Source organism: Rutilus rutilus (assembly GCF_951802725.1).
Source record: "Rutilus rutilus genome assembly, chromosome: 20".
Lineage (NCBI taxonomy): Eukaryota > Metazoa > Chordata > Actinopteri > Cypriniformes > Leuciscidae > Rutilus > Rutilus rutilus.
Genome location: NC_140225.1, coordinates 34,139,469 through 34,153,581, shown reverse-complemented (window position 1 = coordinate 34,153,581; position 14,113 = coordinate 34,139,469). Strand labels below are relative to the sequence as shown.

The 14,113-nt window shown below is 40.6% G+C and overlaps 1 protein-coding gene across 1 annotated transcript; it reads left to right on the top strand.

Moving 5' to 3' along the window:
- The first annotated feature begins 811 nt into the window (after window positions 1-811).
- cox15 (cytochrome c oxidase assembly homolog 15 (yeast)) lies at window positions 812-13,824 on the top strand. The gene is made up of 9 exons (XM_084391901.1): window positions 812-1,015; window positions 5,150-5,325; window positions 7,553-7,675; window positions 8,649-8,835; window positions 9,629-9,796; window positions 10,351-10,432; window positions 12,145-12,299; window positions 12,577-12,690; window positions 13,293-13,824. Exons 1-9 carry the CDS (start codon window positions 941-943, stop codon window positions 13,422-13,424), a joined length of 1,212 nt encoding a protein of 403 aa, XP_084248027.1. The 5' UTR covers window positions 812-940; the 3' UTR covers window positions 13,425-13,824.
- Window positions 13,825-14,113: the final 289 nt, after the last annotated feature.

Genomic DNA, 14,113 nt, shown 5'->3' with positions numbered 1-14,113 from the left:
CTTTTCAAATAAAAAGAGAGTGCATGAATCAGATTAGGAGCTTCGTTTATAAATCCTTTTAAGGGTTCCCATCATGGGATCATTTTATGGATTTAGTTTGAATTCATTTTTATGTTATGAATGAAACGTTTTCCTTTTAAATATATATAGAGTTTTTTGGGCATAAAGGTTCTTTATATTTGAGTCAAGAACCCTTAGAACCACATTTAACCTTCATGCCAATAGTGTTTCTTTAAAACACACCACTATCAAAACTAGCTGAATAAACACACACACACACACACACACACACACACACACACACAGCCTGTGTGGAGCTGAACATGAACAAGAACTAACACACACACACACACACACACACACACACACACACACACACACAGCCTGTGTGGAGCTGAACATGAACATGAACTAACACACATGAACCCCCCCCCACACACACACACACACAGCCTGTGTGGAGCTGAACATGAACATGAACTAACACACATGAACTGACTCACACTCTCACACTCATACACACACACTGCCAGTGTGGAGCTGAACATGACACTGACACACACACACACACACACACACACACACACACACACACACACACACACACACACACACACACACACACACACACACACACACACACACACACACACACACACACACACACACACACACACACACACACACACACACACTGACACAGAGTTTGGACCATAGACTGTAAAAAATAGGTTTGGACTCGCCCTTTAGGAGAAGGGTGTAGATCACGTGATTCTCCCGCATGAACAGCAGGGGGCGGTAACTCCTCTGAGAAGGAAGCGGCCAACAAAACCTGAAGAAGAAGAAGACGAGGGGGAGCAGAGAGTTACCGATATGTTACGTGACTAGTTTTGTAATATTAAATAATCATAAGAAGACGCGTTTATCGGAGCTCGAGATCATGGTGCTCCCAGTGCTCAGGCTTGTCGTGTCGTGTCGCTGTCAAACTGCGTGGAGGAACTTGCAGCAGATACAAGTAAGACACATGGACACTATTATGACAGCAGCGGTGCATGTGTGAATTATATATCATCATCATGACCTCGGTGTTCTGAATGGAGATTCTAGCTCAATTTAACAACGCTTTTAAACGACTGTACACATTTTAGAAATGTCCCTCAGTATGTCACATATCACACATTGCTCGATTATTTAGAAAATGAATAAGTATACAAAATGACCCGAGGTCCTAAAATCATACAAAATAAAATAATATGAATATATATATATATATATATATATATATATATATATATATATATATATATATATATATATGAAATAGTGTTATTAAAAAAAACAAAAACAAATGTAATATGGATATTTACTCAACTACTGTCACGTGCAGTAAAAATCCCTGATGCTGCGGAGCGTCTGAAAACTGCACTTACTGCCTTTAAACGTCCACGCTGTCATTAAAGTCACCATGAAATCAAGATAGACCATATTTTATTTTTCCAAAGTTTCCAAGTCCCTCCAGTCGGAGTTATTTTGTACTCCCTGAAACGCCTCCATTGTATCTTGAGTTTCTTCCGAACGAACACGTCACAATATTCCTCATTATAATAATTCATATGCAGAATAAAGGGGCGGGGCCTGGTTGAGTTAGTAACTAGTTAGTAGTGTGTTAAACTCAAGCGGCAACCTCCCCGTCTCTCTCTTGAAACCAACACGGAAGTGAGTTAAACTGCAATTCATTGACTGGCCGCTTGAGGCTGGTGTTAAAAGTGAGTCAAATCTGTATCTCCCCCATGTTAAAATGCCAAATTTTACAGCAGAAAAAGACATGTTTACAGCCTGGTTCTCTCTGTGGCTTTGGTCTATACAGCTAATTTTGCCCTTCATGACAACTGTGAGGGGGGTGAATTTTTTTATAACTCATCCGTTTAGTTGATTAATATTTAAAGTTCTGCATGGGTGTGGCCACTTGAGTGACAGATGGATTCCCGCTGATGTCAATGCTAGCCGTTTGTCTGCTGTTACTAGCCGTCACTTCACCTCAGCAAGTGTTAGCTGCTGAACTTGCCATCTCTGCAGTGTTTTGTGCTTTTTTTCGGGATTATTTCATACAATTTAATACACCCGTTACTTCGCCCACGGCTTAGGATTCCGTCGTTGTCGTCGAGTATCGTTCGAGAGAACAACCAGCGCTGTATTTCAGTTGTTTTCCTCTGTGAACATGCACTAATGGATGTCTGACAATTTCGTTGCTTTTTGGAGTTTTCAGATTTAAAGACGTCAATAAAGGCTCGTTCGTTCTGCTCTCACGGAACAGATAGATTATAATATGTTTATGTACCGTCAGGTGAAATCCTGCAGGCGTCGGCGCTTTCTCCGTCCATGCTATAAATGCACATCCTTGAATGAGCGCGGATTTCTAGCGCATTTACTTGAACTTCATAGGCAATATATCTATGGTTTAACCCGTTTGAGAGGCGGCCAAAATCAGAATAAGAATCTGAATAAGCTCTCTACGAACTTGATGAGCGATGCCGCGCTGACGGACCATAGGCTATAAAAAAAGAGTGACTGACATGTAACGTAATGCACATAAATCACTGTCACACACACTCTGTCAGAGTAATATTAAGTGACTACATGATACATTTTCAACCAGCAGAATAGTACAGAATCACGATACACAGTCTCACTTGTAGTCATGTCTTTTAACTATTATTATATTTCGAAGGGCAAAAATAGGAACTTTTAATTGGCTTTCACATCATCAACTGTCACTTTAGCGCGAGGCCCTGTGCAGTCGCAGACTTGTTACTGTCAGTTAGGGGTGTAAGAAAAAATCGATACACATGAGTATCGCGATATTTTATTTTGCAATACTGTATCGATTTTCAAAAACGCAATATCGATTTTTTTTTTTTTTTTTTTTTTTTTTTTACGTCCAAAAATATTCATGGTAAGACGGTGGTTCACGTTTATGTTGTTTAAAAGGCTCGCCGAACGGTGCGTGTCCACTGGCACGGAGCGAGCGGAGCAAGCGTTTTCAATTCATTCCATGGAAGTCGAGCTTCACGCTCAGCAGTGCAGGACCGGAGAAAGCGTTGAGAGCGACTGAGAGCGTCAAAAGGTTGGGCAGTTCTCGACTTTATGCAAATATCAAGCGAAAAACGCGGTCGGCAGTTTATGATGGATTTAGTGCGTAAATCATTTTGTTTACAAATTAGATGCTTTGCAGTTGTTTATATATGTTAAAGATTTTATTTTGGATGTGTTTATTGTTATTATATTGGCTGGGTTTATAAAATTGAAAGGATCTTTGCTTGGTGCATTTGGAAACAAAGCTTGTCTATTTCTAAATGTAATCGCGTGCATGATGATTATACTGTCCGTGTGTTGAAAAAAACAAACACACTCGTAACAGACACACCCCAAAGCGGAGACGTTACAGCGTTGCCAGCGGCACCGAGCGTAGTTTTGCCGCTGTAGTGGACGCGCACCGTGAAGCTGCGTTCACACCAAACGCGAATAGAGTGTCTGGCGCGAGTGATTTCAATGTTAAGTTAATGCAAAGACGCGTTTACTCGCGTCTGTAGGTCCTGTGGCACGAATGAGGCGTTTAGCGCGGCAGACGTTAATTTGCCTCATTCGCGCGTCCAGTTCTTTTAAAATCTTTTATCAAATAAAAACTTGATTTCAATAGGCCTATATGACACATTCATTTTGTTCACTTTCATTCATTTTCGTCCAGTTCACGTTGTTGTTTTGTATTGTGACAGGGGCTATGTATTTTCTTTTATTATGGCCTACTTGAGAAATATACAAATTTGCTCACTATAATAAGAACCTGTGAACCACAATACCAAACTGGCAGTCTGATTTTCTGTGAACTGAATTGTTAACCTAAAGTAAACTTCTTTGACTTTTATGCACATCATGTCTTTTTTTTTATATAATTTTTTCTAAAATTATAGTCCTACTTTAAAAAAATCCCAATATATCGCCTAATGCACAGTATCGAAATATATTGCAATATATTGAATCGTGACCCATGTATCGTGATACGTATCGTATCGCCAGATTCTTGCCAATACACAGCCCTACTGTCAGTAGCATAACGTTATAGCATTACCTCCCTAGCCTGAGCTAACTCGATCACGTCAGATAGCCAGGCTCCTCAGCTCCACTCACGCCCCGCCTCTTTGCCCATGTTCTGTTATCCGGGAGTGACGCCAGGCCAAGATGGCGACGGCCGGCTCCGCCCACTTTAGGCTTCAAAAATGCTCTTCAGAAACCTACGGGTGACGTCACGGACACTTTTTACAGTCTATGGTTAAACTGGCGGTTATGGTAAAAGGGGCGGGACATTTCCCAAACACACTCGAAGCACTCGACTAATCACAACACACTGATCCAGCCGACCAATCAGAGCACTGTGTGCTTTTCAGAAGGAGGGGCTTCATAGAGACAGGAAGTAAACAGAGCGTTACTGACAGACTGGGAAGAGAGGAGCCGCAACAATGGAGAATATGAGGAAAATAATCAACATTCAAGCAGGAAAACCTGTTCTAGTAGAGCCTGAAAACACTGTAAAAAGGCATAAAACGTCCTCTTTTAAAGGTGTCTAATGGCGCTTTTCCACTGCGTGGTACGACTCGGCTCGGTTCGCTTTTCCACTGCAGTTAGTACGCTTCAAAGTGGGTGGGATTATAGACTGATCGCTATTGTCCCTACACTGTTTGTAGGTCCGGTGGTAGCCGTGTACACGCGTTTAAGAGTTGAGCTACTAATCCGCTCCTCGGCAACCAACGAGAGGAACGTCTGCACTTCGTCCACTGACCACGATTCAGCCATTTATTTTTTTCGTCAAGCAAGTAGTTTAAAAACAGGTGCTGCAGCGGTGGCTGTTACTGGCTACGACGCCGGTAGTGATGATTCTATCTGACCAATCAGTGATCTGCAGTGTTTTCACGTCACATTTTAGTATCGGTACGTTACGCTTGGAACCTCAACAGAGGTGGTACCATTTAAAGCGAGCCGAAGCGAGCCGTACCATGCAGTGGAAAAGCGCCATAACTTTACTTAAGACGATTGGATACTTTTATGCACCACTACCTGTATGTCAGTCATTGAAATGTATGTTTCTTGTCAATAGCGAACCCCTTTGAGGCAATGGCTGCTGAAGAGAAGACAGACCACAGTGACCACAGAGAATGTGTCGGTCAGAAGCGCCTCGTTCCCCAACGTGGCGTCGGATCGTGTGATTGGCCGCTGGCTGCTGGGCTGCAGTGGACTGGTTCTGGGCGCTGTGGTTCTGGGAGGCGTTACCAGGTAAAAACACTAAACAAACAATAATTACTTTATTTTATCTCATCCCAACCATACCTTTTAAAATCAAACACGACTAGATAAAAATCCATCAGGGATTGTATGCAGTCGTTTAATATTTAGTAGATTACAGGCTCAGATATTCTCACTGTGAAGTTTTTTTTCGTTCTTTGAAAGGTATTTGAAACACCTTTGCTGTGATAAACTGTTAGCGAACATCCTGACTCCGCCCACATTTCTGTTAGCGAACATCCTGACCCCGCCCACATTTCTGTTAGCGAACATCCTGACTCCGCCCACATTTCTGTTAGCGAACATCCTGACTCCACCCACATTTCTGTTAGCGAACATCCTGACTCCACCCACATTTCTGTTAGTGAACATCCTGACTCCGCCCACATATAGATGAATGAGTAAACATGAGCTGCTCTTTCCTCTCAGTAACAGAATAAACACACAATAACAATGAGAAAACAGCAGTTCAGAAAGCATCTGATCATAGTGATGTGGAGATGTTTGCTCCAGCTCTGAGATTCAGATCTACAGTCACGTCACGTTTACTCATACAGCACTTTATACAATAGATTGATTTAAAGCAGCAGCTTTACAGTATTAAACATGAAAAACAGTGTCAGTGTCTCTTTCAGTCAGAGTTACAGCTTCAGTTTCTACTATAAAGCGGCTCTCCAGTGTGTTCCTGTTTTTACTCGCGTCTGAACAGAAGAAATGGAGATTTACAGCTCTAAGAAGGAGGAGCCTCAGAGCCACACCCACCTGTTACATCATCACCACACTGACCAATGGGAGTTTGAGGACGTTTAACCAGCCAGAAAGTTCACTTTGGCAAGAACTCCTGAAACAAACTCCACATCATCTTCAGTTTTGGCCTGATTCTGTAGGAAGAGATGTGGTGTAAACTGACTTCCAGTTACCGTGAGCTTCAGCTCTGCGTCATGATTTACAGCATTGATTTTAATAGAGATAATTTATTGTTTTCCAAAGCTGAGGCTGGACGCGTCCTTTTGGGAAATCAAACTGAAACTGGTTAATTTTATATCAGCCTTCGTATAATGATTACACTCGTTCTTACTAATATAACATCAAGGCTCCAGCTACTTAGGTACTATTTTTAAAACATTGCATCTCTGTAGATGACTTACTTTTATTATGAATACTGAGTTTTGTCTAATTTAAGCACATTTTTATAAGGAACGCACTGATATGGAACTGATAATCCAACGTTAGTTTAACTTTTTAGACTTTAACTCTTTAAAATCATGCAGCTATCTAATAAATGAAAAAGTACTCACTTTGAATTGAAACGTAGGGTGCATATGAACACATATGTTTGAAGATTGTTATTCTATCATATTTAGCATTTGATGAGGATAACCATAAACACTCATGAAAATGTACACAATGCAAATGATGCTTGATTGATATCACTTATTTCCCATTGAACCAGCATACAAATGACTGAAGTGAGTTAGTGTTAGTTTAATGAGAAATAAACGAGCATCAAATGCATTTATTTTTGGTTATTAAGTACAGTCAAACCAAAAACTATTCAGACACCTTCAACATTTCTCACATTATCAGTTTATTCGCTATAGTTTAGAAAATGGTAATAAAATATGAGCAGAACTCAGTTGATATTTGACTGGTTTTGTCCGTCCTTCTGTTAGACTGTCTCACACATGAATTATGTTCAATATCTGTCAGCTGTTAAATTTAACTACACAATTAGATAATACCAGTTTAGCTCAACCAATCACCAAGCAATGCTTCATTGTGTTCAGTCTGTGTGTGAAAAGAGCATTAGCAATTAAAGAAAACACACTAAACACACAAAATGTCTGAATAATATTTGGTCCCAAATTTTTCTAAATGTCACTGGTAGTCTCTGTATGAAGAGTGTTTGGGTATAATATGTCACAGTTTACTGTATTTTGCTCTCCTCACTAATATAAATGAACTATAGTGTCCTGATCACACTAGTGACATGATATCAAAACTTAAATCTGGTGTCTGAATAATTATTGGTTTGACTGTGTTTGGGCTTGTTTAATCGGAGTCTCTTTCATATTTTCATGAGCAAACGATCGCTTATTACGTGTCGACACAAGATCATGATTAAATATGACTAACAGTTGATAACAGGCTAGGTTTGATGGCACAGGGTTTTGAAGGACCTGTTCAACACGCGTGAAACATGTTTCTGATCTCTCAGATTGACGGAGTCCGGTCTGTCGATGGTTGACTGGCATTTAGTGAAAGAGATGAAGCCTCCACAGACTCAAGCCGAGTGGGAGGACGAGTTCTCCAAGTACAAACAGTTCCCAGAGTTCAAAATGTGAGTATATGTTTCTCACTCACTAGAGGAACATTTGCACTGATACTATACTGGCATGAAGCTTAAAGGAGTAGTTCACTTCAAAGTTTCCTGATGATTTACTCTCCCCCACGTCATCCAAGATTTCTTTCTTCAGTGGAAAAGAAATGAAGGTTTTTGAGGAAAACCTTCCAGGATGTTCCTCCATATAGTGTCTTCAATGGGGTCCAACGGGTCGAAGGTCCAGATGTGAGTTTCAGTGCAGCTTCAAAGTCTCGACACGATCCAGCCGAGGAATAAGAGTCTTATCTAGACAAACCAGCCGACATTTTAGAACAAAATAAACATTTATATACTTTTAACCACAAATGCTCGACTTCACGCATTCCGTATTCAGGTTGAAAGGTCACGTGTGTCCCGGTTCAGAAATGTAGAGTAGGGCGAAAAACTCATTCATCTAATTTTCAACTTCAAAATCATCCGACATCATTGTTTTAACTTTTTTTCTTTAGTTTGTTTTGTAAATGGCGTTTGACTCAGTCTTTGCACGTTCTCTTTGTGAACACTAGACTTCCGCCTTTCAACCTGATTACGTAATGTGTGTCGCATCACAGCTAGTGCAAGACCAGCATTTGTGGTTAAAAGTATATAAATGTTGAATTTGTTGTAAAATGGCCACTGGTCTGTCTAGATGAGACTCTTATTCCTCGGCTGGATCGTGTCGAGACTTTGAAGCTGCACTGAAACTCACATTTGGACCTTCGACCCGTTGGACCCCATTGAAGACACTATATGGAGGAACATCCTGGAATGATTTCCTCAAAAACCTTCATTTCTTTTCCACTGAAGAAAGAAAGACGTGAACATCTTGGATGACGTGAGGGAGAGTAAATCATCAGGACATTTGAATTCTGAAGTGAAATAATCCTTTAAATTACAGTGTGTTTGATTACACGCAGATTGCCTTTACTCAACGCTGCCCTGTTTTCAACAGCATGAACCACGACATGACCCTGACGGAGTTCAAGTTCATCTTCTACATGGAGTGGGGTCACCGCATGTGGGGTCGGCTGGTGGGATTAGCTTACGTTCTCCCTGCGGCGTATTTCTGGAGAAGAGGATTCTTCAGCCGCTCCATGAAGCCTCGAGTTCTGGGTCTTTGTGGCTTCGTCGTCTTCCAGGTAACCAGTCCTGCAATGAAATGTCAATGCAAGCTCGTTTCCACCACACAATTAAAAATACAAAAGTATTTGCGACTTTTGGAGTTTATAACTTGCATGGCAGGTGTTATTAATTAGATGTTTTTATTATTATTTAGGGGTGTAACAATATATCGTGTCACAATATATCACATGCAACAATATGTATCGTGGATAGTTCACCCAAAATAAAAATTACTTAAAGTTTTAGTTTTAAAATTAGTTTTAATGTCAGTACTACATTAAACTACTATATAATGTATAATAATGCAATGGGGGAATATTAGTGTGTCCTGATAATGCCAAATGTCTGATGTTACCAGTAACAGTGTCCTACATTATTTTAAATATATCTAGTCAGTGACAGTGAAAGCATATTCATCTACAATAATTCAGTATTTTCAGCTTCAGAATCATGAATATTGTTGTTCTGGTGTCTCTATTGTCCTGTGCTTTGGGTTATCAGCACCAAGTCCAAGACTATTCACTTACACACACAATGTTATATCAAATTTAGCATTTTAATCAACAGTTAATTTTCTGTTAACCTTTTATCATATGTCTTGGAGTATCGCAATAATATCGTATGAGTTCAGTATCGTGAAATGTATCGAATCGTGACATGAGGGTCTCGTTACACCCCTACTATTATTATATATGTACATGTTATTAAATGTTTATTATGATTTTAAATTGAAATGTGTTTGATGCTGTAGCACTTCCTTGTGTCAGTCAGTTGAGATTGTGTTGTTGAGTGACCGGGTCACATGTCCAGGGTCTTCTGGGCTGGTATATGGTGAAGAGCGGGCTGGAGGAGAAGCCGGAGTCGTTCGACGTCCCCCGGGTCAGTCAGTACCGGCTGGCGGCTCACCTGGGCTCGGCTCTGCTGCTGTACTGCGCCAGTCTCTGGACCGGCCTCACTCTCTTGCTGCCCAACAACAGGGTAAAGCTGAGCCTTCAGATGCTGTTTCTGCTGGTCAGACGGGTTTCAGATTAACACCCGTAATTACGTAAACACATAATACACATGTGCATGCCGTCAACGTTTTCACATATTCGCGTTTTTGTAGTTTGCGTGGAGACGATACTTTTTTTTCTAAATTTTTCAACGCCTGCACCTTGTAACCTTCAAGGTTTGTGTTCTCGAGCCTAAATTTTTACTTTAATTTCCTATTATCGCTGTAAAGCTGATTTGAAACAATCTATACTGTTAAAGCGCTGTATAAATGAAGGTGACTTGACTTGACCCGCCAAATGCGGGTAAAGATCAACTGTGGCGGGTAACGCTGTTTTACTTATTATGTTTACTCAATTTGTTCAATTCCCCCTTTAAGTTCAATTCCTCAAAAGTTCTGAATGGCCGGTCACTTAAATTTAGTAGCCAGATTGGCTGGTGAGTGAAAAAGTTAATTTCAAACCCTGCTGACGCTGTTACAGCTCTTATTCAGCTCTTATTCAGCACTTACTCAGCTCTTATTCAGCTCTCGTTCACTGCAGATTCCTGACAGCCGACAGATGCTTCATCTGAGGAGGTTTGCCAAGGTTACAGGCGGTCTGGTCTTCCTCACGGCTCTCTCAGGTACCAGCAAATGCATCACCTAACTTAAACTTTAAAATCATGTGCACAAATTGGCAATAAGTTGTCCAATGGGCAAACAAGCAGCCTATCACTCGACAACTCAACAACACTTTCTATGATCAAACCAATTCCAGATTGACAAAATCAAGTTTATTTCTGCTTCCGAGACGCCGTTTCACTGTCACATCAGAGAAGGTTTCATGATGACCTTAAAGTCCCCCTGTAATCAATTTCTTTGATCCCCAAAATGACACATTTAAACGTTTTTCCTTGAAAAAAAGTCTTCATGCCTATTAAAATAGCTTGAATGTAACTCGACACCCTTGCCTCATTTAGTATGCGTGGTTTTATGAATATGCAAATGAGCCCTGCCTCCACTCACTCACTCAGCTCAGAGATCCACTGGTTGACGATCACACGTTGATCTGATTGGTTACAAGGTAGTTTGTGACGTCAGAATCACCAGCGATTTCAAAGCGTGTGTTTGAGACTGTCTTTGGTTCACTGCAGTTTTAAGGAGGAAATACTCAGCAATGGTGTCGTCATTTACACATGGTTTGTCTTAAAGCACCACATAGGCTGGATTTTCACCACAGAGGGACTAAATATGATAAACTTTCATGATGATGAAGAACTGCAAAGTCTCTTGACCTTGATCGTGATACAGATGGTAATCCAAATCAAATAGATGTTTTAGTTTTAGCAAAGTATCCGAGGCATGAGCTGTAGAGGCTCCGCCCTCTTCTGGATGGGGGGTTGGGGAGCAGCAGCTCATTTGCATTTAAAGATACATTCACAAAAACAGCATGTTTTTCCTTCCACTCAAAAAGGGTTGACCGTGGTATAATAACCATGGTAATAAATGATCTGCAGGGTATTTTGAGCTGAAACTTCAGACACATTCTGGGATGCCTGAGACTTATATTATATTGTTGAGAGATGTAGGCAAGCCTTGAGCTGGCCCAGGGAGAAGGACGGTGCTTGAAAGGAGGAGAGAAGGAGAGGAGAGAGTGATGCCACTGGCTCACAGATGGGGCAGGGCAGAGTACCTGTAAAGGTGGGCCAGCTGCGATGATCACATCTGTTAAAAAGAGGCATAGTAGGTGCCCTTTAAAGCAGAGGGTCAAAAACAGGCTAGAAAATGGCCTTTTGTTTCCGACATGCTCAATAATTTTTTTTATTAATTTGATATTGGACAGACGGATGGATATATATACAAAATGCATTGATCAACTATTTTTTTAATGCTTTAATGATTAAGCCCAATTTATTAAAGGCCTTTTACACTTAACCACTAATATTTTATTATTTACTTAGAAATAAATTATCAAATATAACAAAAATATTTTCTTGTTTTAAAGTATATGCACCTATAATGCCTGGCATTTCTGATTATTAAATGTAAATTTAAACCTTTTGTGCTTCTGAGAAATATTAAATAATGTGTTCATAATAATGAAACGGCTTCTAATCCATGTATTAGAAAACTAGGCTAGGTTTTTATTTTATGTAAACCTATTTAATGTTTAATATAAAATATGTGGTATTAGTATTGTACAGTAAAGCACTGTTTACATGGAGGAAATGTGAATTTAACTTGGAAAATGTAATCTTTCCTTTAAAGAGTGACGGTCAGGAGGAACAGTTGTGAAGTTTATTCTGATTTAAAGGTGTAACTGTAGTAATGCTGAAGTGTGTGTTTGATCTCACAGGTGCGTTCGTCGCTGGACTGGACGCAGGTTTGGTTTATAACTCCTTCCCGAAGATGGGCGAGCGCTGGATCCCTGACGATCTGCTGGCCTTCTCCCCCACCCTCAAGAACATGTTCGAAAATCCCACAACTGTTCAGTTCGACCACCGCATTCTGGTACGGAAGATGTGTGTGTGTGTGTGTGTGTGTGTGTGTGTTGAAGCGGATGTGATTGAGCTGATGTGTGTGTGTGTGTGTGTGTGTGTGTGTGTGTGTGTGTTGAAGCAGATGTGATTGAGCTGATGTGTGTCGTGTCATCGTGTGTGTGTGTGTGTGTGTGTGTGTGTGTGTGTGTTGAAGCGGATGTGATTGAGCTGATGTGTGTCGTGTCATTGTGAGTGAGTGAGTGTGTGTGTGTTGAAGCGGATGTGATTGAGCTGATGTGTGTGTGCAGGGCATCGGCACGCTGACGGCCATCACAGGACTCTACCTGCTCTCCAGACGCACACAGTTACCCCGCAGGGCAAAGATCGCCATCAGCTGTCTCACCGCCATGGCCTACACACAGGTAAACAAGCCGCAGACTCACACACACACACACACACACACACACACACACACACACACACACACACACACACACACACACACTCTCTTTCACAAACACACACACACAGACACACACACACTCTTTCACAAACACACACACACACACACGCCTACACACAGGTAAACAAGCCACGCTCACACACACATGCAGACTCACACACACTCACACACACACACACACACACACACACAGACACACACACACACACACACACTCACACTCACTCACACACACAGACACGCACACACACACACACACACACAGACACAGAACTCCCAGTAGAAAGAGACAGTTCTGTGTGAATACTGAATTCATTTCTTCTCTTCTCATCTTTATATTTGATCTGCTGTTTGAATGTTCTGCTAAATCTACCGTTCGTTTGTCTAATAATGTGAATCATATCATATCAACATATCAAATGGCGTAATGCATATCCAGACATAAACGTATAATTACGATTTTTTTAAACTTGAGTTGTAAGATGAAGCCGACTCCACATTAGCAGCGGTGGCGTTGAGCGTCAGCTCTGATGGAGGTGTGTGTGTGTGTGTGTTCCTCAGGTGGTTCTGGGCATCAGCACTCTTCTGCTGTACGTTCCCACTCCACTAGCTGCGACACACCAGTCCGGGTCCGTGGCGCTGCTCAGCTTCGCTATCTGGGTCCTGGCCGAGCTGCGCAGGGTCATCAAGTAGACCCAATCACACTTCATGCTCTCACAACATATTTATTAATGAATTATGCTTTGATTTTTTTCTTTTGTAATGGTTTATATGAAGTGCTTATAGACCCAACACAAGGTGTAAGTGTTGAATTCATAACTATTTCAATTTCTTGTTCAATATTTGTACGTTTTATCAAAGAAAAAGAAAAAAGATTGTACTGTATGAGTGCTTATTTCCAATAAATAAAATGATCATGTTTTCTTCATTGCTTTTATGAGGACACTCATCTCACATGGAGTGATTGTAATATATATTATGGAACACAATAACTGTACTTTCCATTTGTTGTAATGACCTGATTACATTTATGGTGATTTAAATGAAATGTCAATTATCATAATAATAAACAAAGTGATTACGCTTGCAACAACATTGTTACTCTAAATCTGATCCGTCATTTTGGGTCATTAATATTGCAGTGTTTATTATAAATGATTTTTATGTGTTTGTAAATTCATGTTTCTGGTAATCTTGAATCAGATTAACTTCCTCTTCTCTGATGAGGAGGGCGGGGCTATAACCTGTCACTCACATGAGATCAGCCAATAGGCCTTTATCACACTATTAATTACGACTAAAGTCTATTTTATGGGGATTGCATTAAAGTTTGGGGAAAACTTATTGTATTAAACAATAATGTTTGCATTTTTTCATGCACT